General features: G+C 47.4%; 1 protein-coding gene across 1 annotated transcript in view; it reads right to left on the bottom strand.

Annotated features, from left to right (window-relative positions):
- Window positions 1-826: 826 nt before the first annotated feature.
- The window catches only part of PLEKHO2 (pleckstrin homology domain containing, family O member 2), a gene marked incomplete at its 5' end in the record, with an annotated part of 19,363 nt that continues 2,496 nt past the window's right edge, over window positions 827-17,693 (bottom strand). The window contains 4 exons of the mRNA XM_010018741.1: window positions 827-2,065; window positions 3,982-4,080; window positions 6,565-6,669; window positions 13,708-13,824. Of these exons, the coding sequence (XP_010017043.1) occupies window positions 827-2,065; window positions 3,982-4,080; window positions 6,565-6,669; window positions 13,708-13,824 (1,560 nt within the window). The remainder of the gene's footprint in view (window positions 2,066-3,981; window positions 4,081-6,564; window positions 6,670-13,707; window positions 13,825-17,693) is intronic.

Genomic DNA, 17,693 nt, shown 5'->3' with positions numbered 1-17,693 from the left:
TAATAAACACATGGTGCTGCTACAAGACACTCCTTCAAAGGCCAACTGTAACCTTTTTGCCTCAAGTTGCCTATTAATGAAACAGGAACAATTAATACTTGCCTGGCAATGATGCATTGAGACTTGCATTCACTCACGCAGTGCTTAGCACACCTAGAGCTCTGCAGAGCCAGGCTCAGAAGAGCCTTCACACAGCTGCTCCAGATGTGAGGACACTACTTGTAGTCAGGATTTGGCCACTGCTCTTTGCCTCTGTGTGAGGTCACTTTTTAACTGTGGATGTGGTTTTATGAATATCTTTGGAGAAGATTAAACCATTTATCGTTACATTCCTGGATGTCACTGGGCCAGGTGGCCTGGGAAACCTTGCCAGCAAGTGAACAAACACTGACTACATCTATCCTTGAATTATTTAACTGGGAAAACCAAATTGGTGCCAGTGTAATCTGGTAAACACAGACAGACAGGGGCTTTTGCTAGAATAGCCATTCTGCTCCTTTCAAAACCTGCCTTTGATTACCAGGCATTTTTAAGGCCTGATCCATTGAAAGGACTTTTGACAGAGTCCTTAAAGAGCATTTACATTTCTGAAACTGCTCAATGTCCTGCAACCTTCTGCTGTGCTAACAGGATTAGAACCAGACTGGTATGTACAACATGAAGAAAGAGAGAAAGAGGCTATAACTGAAAGCTCAGTTCTGTCCCATACACATGGTGTGTGCACAGCAAAACACCACCTTTCAAACACTGGCCTAGCAAAGTTACAAATCATAAATGGCAAATGTTTAGCTTTGTTTTCGAGAAAGAAATCTCTTTGAAGGGTATGTCAGGGCGCACTTCTCCTATAAAGAGTCACTAGATCCTTTTGCTTTTCTTTCTGTTTCTGTGTTGCTTCTTTTTTCAGTTCTCCAAGACCTTTAATTTCTTGCAAAACTTGTGTAGCTTGCCGAAGCTGTTCCACTGCCTCATTGAGCAATGTCTCTGCCATCACTGGGGGTCCATTCCCCTCCTGGGCCTGTTCCAACCCTTCACGTAAAACCTTCTGCAGAAGTTTTTCTGCCTTTTCCCTTTCATTAGCAACTTTCTCCTCCATTTTAGCCAGGCATTGATGGGAATCCTTTGGGAAACCTAGGCCTGGATGTGCTCTCTGTGTATTTTTGGAATCAGACAGCAAGTCTCCCAGGGAAGAACTGCGAAGTTTGAGACATGAACTGCTTTCAACAGACTCTTTCTTCTCAACAGTTGCTTTTACACTCTCATGGTGTGTTTCTGTAGCTAAGGAAGTATCTGTCTCTTCTGCCGAGGTTTGCTGTTCCTTCTCAGCAGAGGTTGTCCCATTTCCTTCTTCAGTTTCGACTCGTGGGGATGTGAGCTCTGCTACCTCACTGTCTGCAATCCCATTTACTGGGAGCTTGGAGCTGCCAGACTCCAGGTCTTCCCAGCCCCCAGATTCCAGGTCACCATGGCTGGAGTCCACTGTGGCTAGCTTTTTTTCTGACAGAACTTTAGGAGGGACGGGAGGTTTTGTAACATCTCCAGCAGCAATCTCAGCAAGGTTGTCTTCACTACTGTCTCCTGATGATTTCAAGTCTTCTGTGTTTTTAGGCTCAGAGACTGGTTGGTCCCAAGCTACTTTTAGCTTGTCTGGCATGCTCTTAGGAAGAGGAATTGGACCTTTTACTATGCCCCTGTTGCTGACCTCAGTGAGGTTCTCGCTGTTCTCCTCACTTGTTGTTTGGGATCCTTCTGCATTCTCCTCTGGGCTTACAGAGTCCTCTTGCTTGCTATCTACACTGTCCTTTGATGTTATGCTTTCCTTCAGCTTCTTATCTGGAGGCAATGGAGGAGACAGAGGCTTTTTATATTCCTGGTCAGGAACATTGTTCTCTGCATCTTGGTTTTCTTTTGTGCCAGTGGGTTTTGTAGGTGGCATAGGTGGCTTTGGAGTCTCTTTCTGAGGAGGCTCATAGTCACTTTCACTGATAGTGGAATCAAAGTTTGGTCGTCCATTGTCTACTACATCCAGATCTAGTCGCAGGATACCATCAGATGTAGACTTGGCAGCCTGAAATACAAGAGAGAACGTTCTCAGTATCTGTCCCACACCAATCCTGTGTTCCACCCTTTAACTTAAAGTGCAAGAACCCCACAACCAGCATGGCAAGCGAGGAGTTGCTGCTTCACACATCCACCCCATTTATACTTACATCTGTTGAAACTGCAAGAAGAATCTGGCTGATAACAGAAATGTTTGCTACTTCCTTTGAGAAGAACATCTCAAAGCCTGTTCCAAAGTATTTCTTGGTTCTTCTGTTGCCTATTTTAATTCTTTACCCTGTGGATGCTGGATCCCTCTACCCCCATCATTTACAACATGCCTACCCAAAGCACACCTGCTTTCTGCTTTAGGGACTGAACATATAAATCAATCTGATCTTTAGATCATTTGGCCAGGGATACTGTTGTAATACCACTGTCTTCTGCTTGCTTCTTCCAACCTGATGTCATCCCTGTCTTAATAGGGCCAATCCTCAGCTGGTTAAACCTCCTTCGAACCACAGGCTGTGTGCAAATCACTCTAGCAAGGGGAGGTCCTAAAAAGGATGGACTTAGTAAAGATGTTGCAGCGTGTAAGCTCCCCCATAGGGAGAAATACGGTGACAGTTCCTGTGTGAGGGAACCCAAAACCAAACCAGGTGTAGCTGCAGCCAGGGCCAGACTCCTGCAGTGCAGAGAGTTTAGTTAAAGTCTCTCTTTGCCTTTCCAGCCCATCAGAGAGATGGAGACAAGCTGCATCCTGGCAGCTTGGCCCTGGCCCGTCCTCACCTGGCCTGCTTTGACACTGAAAATCATCATTCATCCCATTCGCGATACTGCAGCCAGCAGCTGTGATACACATCTTTCTGCAGGCTTTTATTCCTGCTTCTGAATTCGTAAAGCCAGTTTCCCCTGAATTTGGCTGAAGGTGAGAGGTCTTACAGGTATTAAGCTCGGAGGTATCTTGTGAAAACAGTGAGCTGAGCACTGAGAGATCTTTTTAGTGCTTAGGGAAGGGCTTCCTACCTTACCCAACCCATATTAGGCAACAGAGAATCCACGCTTCATTGCTGCTGTGACTTTTGTCATGTTTTCTTCTGCGGTTTTCTGGAGGAGTGGATGGGAATCTATGATTCATTCCCATGTATTTCTCCAGAAGAGACATTCTCCCTCCATTTCTATGCAAAGTGAAAAGTCTCAGGGCATCTCATTTTCTGCACGAGGGTCATGAGTGCTGTGCAGACACGTACGTCAGAGCCTTGGGAGTGAAGAAACTTGGTTGAGATTAATGCTCTGTTACAATATCAATCTGTCTGTAGATACTTTTTCATAAATCACAGGAATCAAACACTAGTAAGAACCTCTCCCATGGAAAGGAACTGTAGGTTTATTTTGTGGTGGTTTGTCTTCCTTTTCTAACTGACAGATCCAGAACATCACTTAACTGTAGACAGGCAAGTCCATAAAACTGCCTGGGAGAATAATGTATTCTGCTTCAGACCTAAGAAAGGGCTTGAAAGCTTGTCTGCTTTTTCCAGTTAGCTTAATAAAAAATACAGCTTCTCCCCACAGAGCGTGCAGTTCTTCTGCCTTTACACCGCTGTGGCTACAAAACCAGCACTTCATACAAAATAAATATAGAAGCTTCGTTTCCTTCTGATTACAGTGAAACTATAATGGCTCTCCCCAGATGGTCAACCAGCTCGTGAGTTATGGAAAGCTAAATATATCATAACATGTTGCAGCAGCTACAGTCTATGGGAACCTGAGGCTTCATTTGAGAGGTCCTGGCGCGGGCTTTCCCAGAGGAAGCTGTTTCCCTGTCAGCTTTCTCCGGGCTGTCTGTGCCGAAGGGGTTTCCCCTGGGGCTTTGCAGTTAAGTGGAAGGAGCAGCTCTTGGTGATCCCAGCTGGGGAGATGGCTCACACCATGGGGTGCACTTACCTCCTTTAGGTGGCTTCTCGTGGGTGGCCTGCGTCCATGAGCCATTTTCACTCGGTCCCGAGTTACATGGTCCAAGGAAAGGCTCTCATCCACTTTCACCTGTAGAAGGGGGAAGAGGAGGGAAAGAAAGAGTCATTAATTTCTCAAGATATGTCTATGAAGTTCTCACTGTCACACAGGAAGGGATGCAGCATTTGGATGACTTTCACCACTACACCTCCGACCTTACACAGCCTGCCTGCAAAGCCCTGCATGTACACGATGGATGTTTAAGGTATCTGTTGTATATAGAGCTGTGTTTATCTAACAGACACTCCAAAGCAAAGCACCCAACCTTCAGAGGTTTGCCATAGATAACCTCCCCTCTACATTAGGGCAGGGCAGGAAGGACACAAGGCAGCTTTGTTGTCCTCACTGTGGCCCAGGCTTGGCCCAGCTCCTGCATGTGGCAGAGCCCAGCACTGAAATTGCTGTTGCCATCTTAGAGGTGAAAGCTCATTAATAATGGTGACCTGACTGTGAACTGCACAAGCAGTGCTTCATTACAGACCTTCCCTTCTACAGCTCTAATGAAGGCAGGCTGCTGAAGAGAAGGTGTGAGCAGTGACCTGCATTAATTGCAACTCCAGCTGAATTAACAAATCTATTTCCTGGAATCAGATGAGAAATCCACTGCCCCCTACACGTGGGGAGGGAGGTCTCAGCCCCTTGCAGGTATTTCTCTGTGCTGGCTCTGTGACTTGCCAGCCATCCTGTGATGGATGAGGGCTGGAGTCTGCTCCATGCAGAGAGGCAGCAGCAGTGAGTGGGGATGGTGAAACATCAGTGTGTCCTTGGTTTGCTGGTTTTTGTACCACAAGTTTGTACAATCAGAAAGCTGGTGAGGGTGAAATAGGGATTTAAAGGGAAAAATGGGTCCCAGCCCCTGGCTGATATGGCAGAGTGGCTTTATAGCTCTTTCAGGGAACAGCTAATCCAAGCCAGCTGAGTGCTTGACCCATGAGCGTGTGCCTGGCCTGTGTGGAAATGCTTTAAATCTGGGGTTTGATCCTTATTGGAATGAATGAGAATTAGAGGCTGGCTCCCTCTGAGAACCCAGGTCCCCATAAGGAGGATAACCCCAAGCCACAGGGCAGGGAGGTGACCTGAGATCCCACCTTGCCGTAGTGCTGGGGGGGGGGTGCCAAGCTCGCTGCCCACCGGAGAGCCATGAGCTGGGCCCCTCCAGTCGCTGCATTACAGCACATCACGTCTCCCACCCACCGAAACACGGGAGCAGACCTGGCTGCTGACCTCTCTGCTGCTGGGTTTTGTCTGCTCAGGCTGCTGGTGCTCCAGCTGGTCCCTTTAATTCCGCGTGTTTCTTCCCACTTGGTCCAAGGAACCACTACATCCCACTGCCAGCAAAACCCTGATACTGGGTGCCATTTGCCTGCTAAAACGGAGCATGCTCCAGCCTCTCCTCCTCCTTGTGCCCTCTGCTATCTAAAAGCAAAACCTAAGCTCTCAGAGTTCACACCTCTAGCACCATATCTGCAGCTCTTAGCCCTTTTCTCAAAGCTTTTACTCACTGCTTTTGTTTCCTTCACTAAACAGATCTTGCTGATTGCTTCTTTCCCTCATTACCCTGCCTGTTCCTTCTTGTGTCATTCCTGTGATGGTGGTTTCCTGCACTTCCTTTCAGTTACTGAACCAAGCGTGGAATAGATGCTGCTCCTCTGCTTTAGTTGAGGGCTGATTTACAAGCTAACAGGGAGCAGGGCAAGGCTTGTCAGTGCAATTTTCATCCTTCCCTCTGTGCAGCAGGCTGGAAGGAGGATTTGGGAGCGCAGGTATGCTGGGGCCAGCTGAGAGGCAGGCAGGTTTGGCCAGGGCCATGGAGGAACTTTCCACCAGACTTCTCTCTGGGCTGCAGGCAGAATAGCTGATGGACTGAGTCACTTCAGAGTTTTCCAGTCTTCAAGACTGAGCTATGTCCTAATCAAATACCTCCATTTCCAGGCTGCTTGGTGCTGCGGATCATGGCAGTGTGGGGAAGGTGGGTCTGTCCAGGCTGCAGCCCCAGCTTTACACAGCTCAGCGCTGCAGCTGCTTCTCTGCACCAGCCGCTTCCACTGGGAGAGAACTACCATACACTCACTGATCCCAAACCCACTGAAGCCACCAGCCCGTCTCCCACTGACTGTGGTGAACTCTTGTGTCCTGTGGGTCCCTTCAGAGATGTTCGGTCTTAGCAGCACAGACCATCCCAGTGGCACATCATCTACTCAACCAGCTGCCCCTGCCTCCCTGCATCTAACCCTGGCCAGGAGAGAGGGAAAGGCAGCAAGATGTAGGAGGGTGCAAATGGCTCTCTACATGCCTTACCTTCTTGAGCTGGGAACCGAAGTGGCTAAGAACTCCTATCCTGTGGGGAAGCAACCTGGCCTGCCTTACATGCCATCTTTCTCCTTCCTTCGGCCATGGCTGGGATGCAGGAAGGACAGGGAACACTGGGGCTCAGGCAAATTCTGCTTTTAGCTAAAAAAGCAGTGGATGAGAACTGACACGGAAATACAGGAGTCTGAAAACCGTTTCTCTTACCTCATCAAATACTTTGTTTTTGCCTCTATTGATCCCTTCATTAAGAGCTTTTATCCACGATTCCTTTTCTTCCAAAGTTGGAGCTTGAAATTTGATATCATGAACCTGCAAGAGCAGAGAGACAATTGTCGTCTGTCAGGACCAGAGAGGCAGCTCTCTGTTCTGTGTGTGTCACTTCAGCTTCTCTATAACATCCAGCTCCAGCCTGTGTTTAAACTACAGATTCCTTTGTGCTTTGGCAAGAGCTTCACTTCATAGCCCCATGAACACGACTTTGTTATGCTGAACAGCTTGTTGCTGTAGTTTTATTTTTGCAACTAGTAACTAAAGTAGTAAGAAAGTAAGAGTTTCTTCCTCTGCAAAACACTCAGAATAGCTCTTAGAACAGCAGTGAGTTGTATGGTCACACTGTGTATAGAGTCAGATTGAAAGTCCAAGTTATTTCGTGCTGGTTCAGATGCAATGAAGTACTTTGTCTCCAACTTCCCCACAGGCTGCAAGCAACGGGAAGGCTGCGTGCAGTGGGCTCTGCCTGCTTCTCTGTTTCTGCAGCTCTGCAGAACAGAACTGATACAGGACTCTGGGTCTCTGACCTTGGCTGCACTAACCCCAATTTAGCTGAGCATGGATGTGATGAGACATAAGGGCAAGGTAAGTGAAAAAATCAACCGTATCTTTTTCTGTTTGCAAAGAAATACAGCAGTAAATGCTGCAGACATACACGCTCTGGGGGTTGAACAGCTACCCTCAGAGGAAGGGAAGAGTTTGCCATACTAGAGGGAACTGGCAAGAAGCATGGGACACAAGCAAGGAGGGAGCAATGGGTGATGGTATGGCCTGTGCTCCAGCCAGCTCTCCCCTTCCTCCAGGGCAGTGCCATGGCTTTGTTCAGTGTTTTCGAATCAGTTCTTGACCACAGCAGGAACAACAGTAGGAAGTTGTTTATTTCAGTGCTGTGTTCTCTGAGCACCTCACCATATTATGTAGTTTTGCCCCAGCATACACTTCAGGTGAGAGAAATATCATCTTCACCTTCCAGGTAGCTGTACAGCAGACCAGCTTGGATCCAAATAGCTCCATGTGGTGCCCTAATCCACACTGCACAGGCACGCAGGAATACTCCTCTGCTAAAGAACATCATCAAAGTTGCAAAATCAAGCACTTGAAAGTGAGAAGTAAGCACTGCTGGACAGTCCTAACTCAGCCTGCAGTGCATGTTCCTCCTAGCACCATCCCTAATGACACAGGCAGCACGTCTTACTGAGCTATCCCATCATGTGTTCTATCCCCATGGGTCAATATGTTCTGTTGATCACACTCTGCCCTGAAAACAGAATTACTGATTCCCCTGACAGTCTTTTCTTTGCTGCTTATCACTACAATGTTTGGGGGCTTCACAGATTAACTTTTCAGAGCAACTGAAATTATCCCCCTCTTGCAGATGGGGAAGTGAGCTAAGGAGAGGCTCATTCAAAACACTTACAAGTGGGGTCTCCTTTGGAATAGGGTTTTTTTTTGGTCTTTAACATCCTGTATGTATTCTGCACCTTCCCATTGCCTTCAAGAACAGCTGTAGTCCCAGCCTTCTTGTAAATGAGGCCCCACATTCTAAAATCACAGCGGTGTCTCTATAAACTAGGGACAATATAAAATGAGGGTGACAAAGCTAATGGTGACTGACAGTCGAATGCTCTTAGCAGCTCTTTGTTTTGATTATGACACAACAAAGCAGCAACTGTTTTGGGTCTCAGCAACTTCTAAAGGTACCATCAGAAATTCTGCGGAACTAAAGCCTGGTCTCCTTACACCAGTCCTGGTGTTTAGCAAGAAACCCACTGTCCTTCCCTTCTGCATCTATTCCTTGCTTCAAGGCTGTGGTTTTACTTCTGCACATCACAGCGACAAAGTGCCAGACCCTCACACCCAGCATGGCAAGTAGGGAGTTAAGAAGCAATTTGGTGAAAGATTATTTACTCAATTAGTTTGCACATAAGGTGACAGGACCACATGTCTTCCTGAGAGCTCAGAGGAGAGGTTAGGGCCTGAACCAGAGCCCTCTGGAAAAAGAGCCCTTTGTCTGGGGTGCAGAGGGGCCACACTAACCAGGGAACGTAACGGAAGGCAAGGCTCCAAAACAGAGTGACAGCCAGGTTTTGTTTTAGTCCAAGCAGGCCTGTTTTGATGTGTGCTTAAAAACTCTTTTTGTTTGGAAACGATTTTGCCCCAAAGCTTTGTGATTATAAAAGCTTATTAGAAAGCTCTACTTGAGAGCAGCTGAGCTGCTGCACTGCCTGGCAAAGACCTGGCAGCCTGCACCAGGGTTTAGAAATCTCTGTACATGTTGTTCGAGGGAAGGATTCCTGCCTCACTTCAAGCTTCCTCTTCCAATGCCACTTTCTGTGCCTCATTCTCCCGAATAAAGCTTCTGAGAGTGTGACTAAGTGCTGGTGTCAGCAGCCCTGTGGCCAGACAGAGCAAAGCCTTGGGGGGATGGTTCATCTTTAATGAGAAGCTGAGATGTCCCTCTGGCATGCAACCCTCTGCCCCACAGCACAACAGAGACCTACTGCTGCAGCCACTAAACACAACAGATAGTGAGGGAAAGGGACTCGTGGGAAGATGCTCCCAAGGCAGAAGCAGGAATAACTCTCCAGTTTCCTGCAGGACTGGGTGAGGTAGGACAGGCAGCACTCTGAGTGGCATCCTGCTCCCTGCAATGGGGCAGTGCAGGCAGTGCCACCACTGCAGCCCTGCTCCCTGCTTGCACAAGTCCCTGGGGCTGTGACACAGAGGGGAAGCAGCCTTGGGGCTCACAGCAGCTTCCTTCCAGTATGCCCAGTGTTGTCTGTGCTTGAAGACTTTTTTCTCCTTTTTAGAACAATACCAACAGATACCAAGGAACAGGCAGGCTGCTGGGGCTCTGAGGCTGGTGCTCAGGATGCTGCCAGCCGCAGCCTCTTTGTTGCCTTGCAGTCCCTTGTCTGTCTGCATTCATCTGTGACTCACATCCTCGGCCATGGCACTGGGTGGAAGCAGGGTGGAAGCTCTATAAAGCAGACGGCTGCAGAGCAGAGGCAGGAGGAGCTGGAGGAGTTGTCTCAGTCCTGCCTGCCACTGGGTTCACTAGTCTGAGACCCCCAGGTCCTCTACAAACAAGGAACAAATGAATTTGTCTTATCTGTATTTGTACTCATTTGGGTATTCACAGATATCAGAGGATGCACCTGAAGATTGATAGTCCCCACAAAAGGTTAAGCAGGGTCTGTTCTGCAGCAGCAATTTAAGGTAGAGAGTCAGTGACACCACTATAAGAGGGCAGCAGGCAGGATAACACATTTCCTCTCCTTCTTGCTAAGCCAGCTGAGCCTGAGTCATGCTATAAACAACCGGCTGGTGTGCCAGGAAAAGCTGTCATGGCTAAAGCTAACGTGATAGTGACCATTGTAAGCCATGAATACACACTACGCAATTTACTGTCAGTTAACCCAGAGCACAACATGCTGGAACATATAATTTATTTTTTTTTCCTCCCCTCCCTAAGCCAGTCAGTGGCCTGCTGAATCACTGGCTTAGTGTCATGCAACGAGAGGCTCACACACGGGTCACTATCTGTGACAGCAGCGAGCACAGTCTCCCTGACTGCTCCATGTCTTCTTGGAGACATCAGTCTCCTCAAGCAGTGACAGTCTTATGGCTATGCTGATCCTGCCTTCCAGGAAAGAGAACTGTTCCTGTGGGCATTCTGTTTACCTGCACCAAATGATTTAACAGACAAGCTCTGGAGAACTGAATAGCTGCAGTTTAAGACCTTTATCAACACTAGCTCTTCGCTGAGTAATTCTGCTACATGCTGCTGATCTGCAGCAGAGGTGGGCAACAGAATCCTGTGCTTGCTCCTCAGCTGTATTGGCTTCAGTTCAGTGGGACTGGGCTAAACTGGCCTGTGAACTGCTTGTGAGCTGCTGGTTTAGGTGTGGGAATGTGTTCCCTTCTGCTGGCTTTTGGTACAGAGTGCTCACCTCCAGCAGAAGCCAGAGCAGAGCTGGGCTAATAACATCATAAACTACCAAGAGTCCACCAGAGTCTATCTGCCAGATGTGAGGTCTCCTCCTGCCTTCTTCTACATGATTTTAGGTTAGATCCTAGAGGGAAAAGTAGAAGCCAAGGGACTGTCAGTTAGGAGACTCTTGTGGTTTTCTGCAGCTCCATCATCCCTGGGAATAACACAGCATCTCTGCCCGTCAGACCCCAGGGCACAGGGCAAACATGGAAACAGACCCCCATGCACAGGGCAAACATGCCTCACTGCAACTTACTGCACCTTCCAGGCTTGGCCCCTGCTGAAGGCAGCTGCAGCTACCTCCAAAAGTTGACTAAGGAAAAAATAAGCACTGGAAGTTTCCATCCATGGATGCAGGTGAGGAGTTTGTGCCTGGCCATGCTAGGAAGCGATGTGTGGGGAGCTGCAGCACTTGCTCGTGGACTATTACCTTACCACCACCCTTTTTCTTCCCACTCTTAAGACCTCCCTGCACCTGAAGGCTTTCAGACCCATTGAATACCAGACTTGTGCAATCTCTGTAGTCTCTAGACAGTTTACACCAAACATGATTTCCACTGCTTTTTGCATTATGAGTACGTTTTCAAGTCTTCAAGCCGAGGCTGCTGCCTTTTCTTACAGGCTCAGCTCTCTGCATCCAACAGTTTTCATTTAATTGCTGTGGGCAGAATGAAGCATTTGAGATTTCTAAGCAGAACGGGTCTTTTGCACACTGCCAGCTTCCTTTGCTGGAGAATCAAAGCTCAGGGGGTAGTGCTTTCTTTCAGTTCTATACCAGTGCAGGCGTGTGACATGCTTATGTTGTCACAGCTTAACAAAAATGTCATCCTTGTGAACAGGGCAAGCAGAATCTGGGGTATATCCATCAAAGACTAGTGTTTAGCAAGGCAACTTACTTATTTGGGTGCAACTTTAGTTGCAGAGTAGTTTTAACTGAGTGATTCATCTCCTCTGCTCTTCAAGAATATCCCATCCAAGATTTAAACTGGGATTTCCCTACAGCTAAACTGGGCTCTCTGTATCCAAGAGGGAAACTCCTGTTTGTGCACTGAGACAGAAATGACCTTTCCTAGCTTGTTCTTAAGTCCCACAAACTCATTACATTTCTGCATTTCTCAGCATTCTACTCAGGAGAGGGAGCAAAAAAAGCCCTAGCAAGGTCTGGCAGGGCTTGGCAAGCCAGCTCACAGGGTGATTTTAAACTGAGGATGGCAGCAAGCCTCCCAAATGGAAAATGTTTAGCTGATATATATCGCCACAGCTGCGATTTCAAAACAGAAGAACGACAGTTGTGTACATTGGCCTCCTAATTGAAGCCTGTTCTAACATCTGCCAAAGTATGTTGTGTGTCAACACCCTCACCAGATTCCCAGCCAAAAGGAGGGTGGGAGGGGAGCTACAAACAGGGAACTTTTCATTTATAAAAGCCCTTCCTTTCACCAAAAGAGCCTTATAAAAAGTGGCCTCTATCTTCTCCATTGAATCAGGGTCATGCAAAACCGAAGAGCCATAAACTTGCCAGCATGGCAAAAGGATGAAGTTACCATTTCAGGGCACAGTTTGGGCATATCTTTCTCCTACCAAGAAATAAAAGGTTTAGGAACAGGTCTCATACCCTGTGTTGATTCATGGAGCAGTGCAGAGACATATACAGCTATTACGCTCTTCTAAGTAACATACTTGCAGATAATGATAATTCCTACTGTGCCACCCATCTCTGAGCACACAGGCTTTTATTCATCTCCCCAGGACTAGGTGTGCACTTGTAGTTATGGAGCCACCCTCCAGAAAACACACCAAGCCTGCCAGGGTTAGCCATGTCTGATCTAAAAAGACACGATTTCTGATTAATCAAGTTACAAAACAAACACTAAACCTCAATTCAGACTGGAGAGACTCACTGCCCCAGGACCGGGTGCTGAGCAGGAGCTCACTAGCCCAGGGTACACACTTCCATCACTATGGTGCTTAATACAGGTTTTCTCCCTCATTGCAAAACAATCGTTCACCTTCTCTCTCCACCCCCACCCTGGTCCATGTGCGTGTTTTGGGGCAGGACAGTCTTTGTTTTGTTGTTCTGAGTGAAGTTTAGCACAATGAAGCTCTGAACTCAGCTGGGGTCTTACTGTAGGAATAAACACTAAGTGACAGGAGTGAAAGAATAAGCAACAATGACAACAAGGACTAAACAATCTCCATTTATTTAAACAAAATGGAGGTGGGGGAATGCAGGCATGGTGATATTTTTGCCTGTTCACATTCTTATGGAAATGAGTATGTTTTGTCCCTCTCAACCTCTCAGATTTGCACGGGGAGATTTAGTGAGATCTCTTAGGCCAATCAAATCACATTGCAATTAGAAAATAAGTCAGAGTGTGATGCCTCAAAGCAACAACAGAAGCATCCTAGCCCATAAAGGTGCTGAAATGGATAGCATGTAAGTAGGAACTAAGGAGAACTTCCAAAGATATGCAGTGATGATGAACCTGCATAGGAAGAAAGGCAAGCGTGTCCTTGCATGCAGTCAGGGCTCAGATGGATGTATTGCTTCTTTGCAACACCAGCCTGGTTGTGAGGTTCTGGATCTAACCAGAGGCTGTACAGGGTGATAAACATTTAGAGTTTCATGAATTCTGCAAAATAAATCTTTTCTCCTAGGAACTGTTTGGCTGTAAGTAGCTTTGCACTGAAGTTTCTCAGATCAGTGGTTCCAATTCTAGGAGAAGTCTCCTTACATGGATCAAGATCATTGATTTCACTGAAACTTGGGCAAAGCTGCAGCATGTACAGCTGGGACTGGGATGCCTCCTCACCTAGAGGTAACACAGGGAATGGTTCTTCTCCAATGCTCAGGGAGTACTGGAGAAAGAAAATAATAAGGCAGGAAAAATGTCAAGAGAAGAAAAGAAAGTCTACAAGAAGTAGCGTTCCTCCTTACACACCATACACCATTCACTGCTATAAGTCATTTCTCCCAGCTGCCAAAGAGCCAAATCTCAATCTTTCATCTGCTTTGGGCACAGCTGCCTGGGAAGTCATTCTGGAGTGCGCAGACTGGAGGGTGATGAGAAAGGCAATCCTACCTTCTTACCCGGGGAGCGGATCAAAATGAAACGGTTTTTCCTTTTTAGCAGCGCTCGCAGTTCCTGGCACTTGTCATAACTCTCCAGTTCCACGGTTTCTATGCACTTCTGCTCATCCTGCAGAGAGGGAATGAAACATTATGAATAGAAGCCATTGAAATCAATCATATGCCATCAAACTCTTCATGTCTTCCCGTTGCATCTGTCTAAAAGCTCTTCTGCCTTAAAAATAACCTGTATGCAGACAGCAAGCCCCCATAAATCAGGCTAACTTCTCACTAAGGAAACACCCTCGTCTTTAAGCTACAGGCTGATTTGCAGCTAGAGGTCCACAGTGACCAAGGAAATAACATGTTGTGGACAGTAAAACCACCTCCTGCCATCGCTGTTGGCCTCATCCAGGGTTCTGCAGCCAGAAACGACACTACCTCCTTCCCACAATGAACACAGGACATGTTATTCTGCTTTTTCACAGGGAAGATGACACAAGCATCACCATGGTCCAGGCAGCTCCTGGAGATAAGAGGGCAGCCCTGCCACCACTGAGCTGGAGGAGGCTGGTCCTCACATCAGGTCAGCAGAAGCCACGTGCAACTGGGACACTCTCCTCTTGCAGCCATGCTTTGAGCTGTCAAAATGCTTAGGACTGGAAGTACAGTCCCATAGAGCCAGCAAAACTGCGAGGGCCAGTGTCTCAGCGGGGTATATTTCTCTCTGGTGTATCTCCACTGACGGCTGCTGGCCGTGGTCTTGGCTCGTTTCTCCCAGTAACATAACTAAAATTCCACATATGGTGCGTGGCTCAGTTCAGCTGCAGAGAACCATCCGTAATAGGAATCACAGTGTAACACTGGGCAGATAATATTCTTCATGTCTAAGTAGCTCAGAAGAAACCAAAGCTCCCTTTTGCTAAGCATTAGATGAATAAGCAGTGAGGATCACAGAGCAGTTCTTGCCGGCAAGTGCTGCAGTCAGCACACCTCATGAACCTCTCTATTACCATTCTGAACCAAAACCACTGGCCATCACCATCCCCAGCCCATACTCTGCTCCCAAGGCAGCTCCTCGTACCCGTCTGAGTTTGTATTTAGCAATTCCTGAGGCAGAGAAGGGGGTGTGGGATGAGGAAATGTGTCGTAGCCAGGAAGCTGCTGCGTGGCTGGAGGCAGGGAATGGAGAGTTCAGAGGGAAGTGGGCTGCGGGGAATTTCCTCCCTTTACCACTTGACACTGAAGTCGCTGTGCAGAGCTCAGGCTGTGTTTAGTTTGTTTTAACCCTCCTGTCTGGGGATGCGGGCCCAGCGGAGCTGATGCCGGAATGCAGAGCGAGTTCAGAGCCACTGAGGGATGTCTGGATCTAATTTAGGTTTATTATTTTAATGACATTACTGTTTATTTCATTTAACACTGAGTAGGTGAACGTGACCAGAGAACTGGGAGCACACACACAAGGAGGAGCAGATTAATCCTGCCCGAACCTAAAACCCAGCAGATAAAATCCTGCTGACGTTACCGAGCCCTTTGAAGGCACAAGGCTCCTGCTGCAATCCTGGTATCACGGTGTCACTGCAAAAGGACAGGGATGGAAATAATAACCCCTCAGCGGCCAACAAATGACAGAGAAGGGTGAGGTCAGGAATACATGCCTCGGGGATGGGTGATCTCATCCTGGCCTTTGGTGCACGACCGCCCACATTACAGCACTGCCGCACGGCCGGTGCGGTTACCAGCCCCGACGTGAAAGTTTGCTGAGCTCCTTCATCTCAGAGACCTGAACTTCTCAAGTTATCCTCTTCAGGGAGGGCGGGGAAGAAAGCAGCCAGAGAAATAGGAAAACTCCATGTCTGAGGCAAAGGAAAAGCATCTGAATTGAGAGAGCGCCAGAATGGGGCTTTTGTCTCTGTTTTTGCCCTTGGCAAGCAGCCATCCCCTCTATGTGACCCTACCTGGGTCACAAAGAGATCCTTTATGTTTTTCCTGCACCACTAAGATAAAGACTGAAAGACCCAACCCTGCTGATCTCCAGGTCCCCTTCAACCTCCTGGGACCTGGAGGATACTCGGCATCACACAGAGACAAGGTCACTTCCAGAGTCTCTCCCCAACACCTGGGTGTTAGACACATGTTCTGGACAAGCTCCTGCTCCATTTGGTCTCTAGTGTCCCAAAGAAGTTAAAGAAATCCTTTTACATCATCCCAAGACACAAAAGTTGTGTCTTTACTTGGTGGTCACACCTCCTTGCAGCACACAGCTCACAGGTTGTCCCTGCACCTGATCAGGGCCTGAATTCCCTTCAGGCCACCTTTCCCTTTTCCTTTACAGACTTCAGGCCTTGTTTTTTAAACTGCTTTTGTGCTTGTTGTAAGGGGCAATCAATAAGACACTTAAAATCCTGCTACAGAAACCTCTACCTTCATGATTGAATGCAGAAAAACAATTCCATTAGCTATTCTTGGAGCAGATGCTGCGACTTAACACGTATCTATCTGTAAGCTTGGCCCTTAAGAGGGAAAATACCAAACACCTAAAAACATTGAAGCATTAACCAAAGAAACACAGTTGGCAAGCAATTTCCTTAATGAGAAGTTGATAAAAAGTGGGGGGAAGACTCACTGAAACTTGTATTTATATGAAGTGTAATTTCCAGCAAAGACTTCTTCACTGACCCACATTCATGGGCTGTGACCCTCCATTCAGTGCACAGTGTCTAGACTGCCTGAACTAATAATTTACTTCTCTATCCAAGGAGCTCAAAGTGTTTTAACAGATCACTTTTGGGTATATATTGCTTTTACCAGGGGCAAAATACAGATGATAACTGCATGACTATTAAATGCAGAGTGGTCTCTAGAAGACTCTTTGTCTAGTAGTTTTTTCACCTTTCAAATAACACACTTTAAAAAAATCCCCCAAACAACAAAACCCCAACTCTAGAACCTAAATAAAAACCACTGGTTAGGGGGAAAAAACCCCAAACCCAAGAGTGATGCTCTCTAATCTATGGAGTGATGATACTGATCTGTGTAATCTCTCTGCGCAGGATTGCCTGTTCTTCCCCCGCTCTCTGGAGTTTTGCAAGGCTTGATTTTTATTCTGGCAAGAATATGCAGAAACAAGAAGAGAAAAAAACCCTTTAGAAAATAACCTGCTTGGTTCTGCGTGGGCCTGCTGCACACAACCTGCTGCACACAGCCTGCTGCACACAGCCTGCCTTCCCAGAGGTTTCTGAGCACTTCCTCAGGATCTGAGCACGCCAGAGCTGTGAGTGTTTGCCCTGATGCCTCCTTTCCTGCCGCTGGGGTATGTAATATCATGCAAACATCTTGCTTTACTGAGCCTTCACTCACATGAGGGTGCAGATGTAGGGTGCTGTAGATGGAGGCACAGCAGATAACAGGAAATCTATCTCCCTTCATTTCACATCCGCTGAAGGAAACCTGAAGCCCAGGGGGATGACTTTCACCCCCATCTGCTCCAGGTAATACAATAGCCATTTGCAATTCACCTTCATAAACCAAACCTGAAGCCTGAATAACAAATGCAATATGGGAAACACTCTCCCAGGACAGGTCAGGAGCACATTCCAGGAGATTGCTGTTGACGAGGATAAATACAGTATTTGTGTTCTGCTCAGACTGTACTTTCTGGTGATGTGGTACAACGTTACTGCCTGCATCTTGTGTTGGCCATCCCCTCTGTTCTTGTTTTGCACACACAAACCTTAGCTGCAAGTGCAGCCAGCCTCATGCAATTGCATAAAGAAACGTGTCTGCTTATGAAACAACTGTTGAAGGCAATATTAGCACCTCTTCATGAAGGGCCTCAACACGTGAAGGTCTCCAACATGAGGGACTGATAAAAGTACAAGGCGTCCAAGTCACTGTCTCAGTTCCTGGAAATCTGATGGGCTCAGACCAGCTGAAATACTCAGCCTCCAAACCTGCCTTCCCACATGGAAGCTCTCCTCCCTCCCATTTAACCCACTT

This window comes from Nestor notabilis, unplaced genomic scaffold (genome assembly GCF_000696875.1).
Source record: "Nestor notabilis isolate BGI_N333 unplaced genomic scaffold, ASM69687v1 scaffold22997, whole genome shotgun sequence".
NCBI lineage: Eukaryota > Metazoa > Chordata > Aves > Psittaciformes > Psittacidae > Nestor > Nestor notabilis.
The sequence above is the reverse complement of the archived record's forward strand: the minus strand, read 5'-3'. Positions and strand labels throughout refer to the sequence as shown.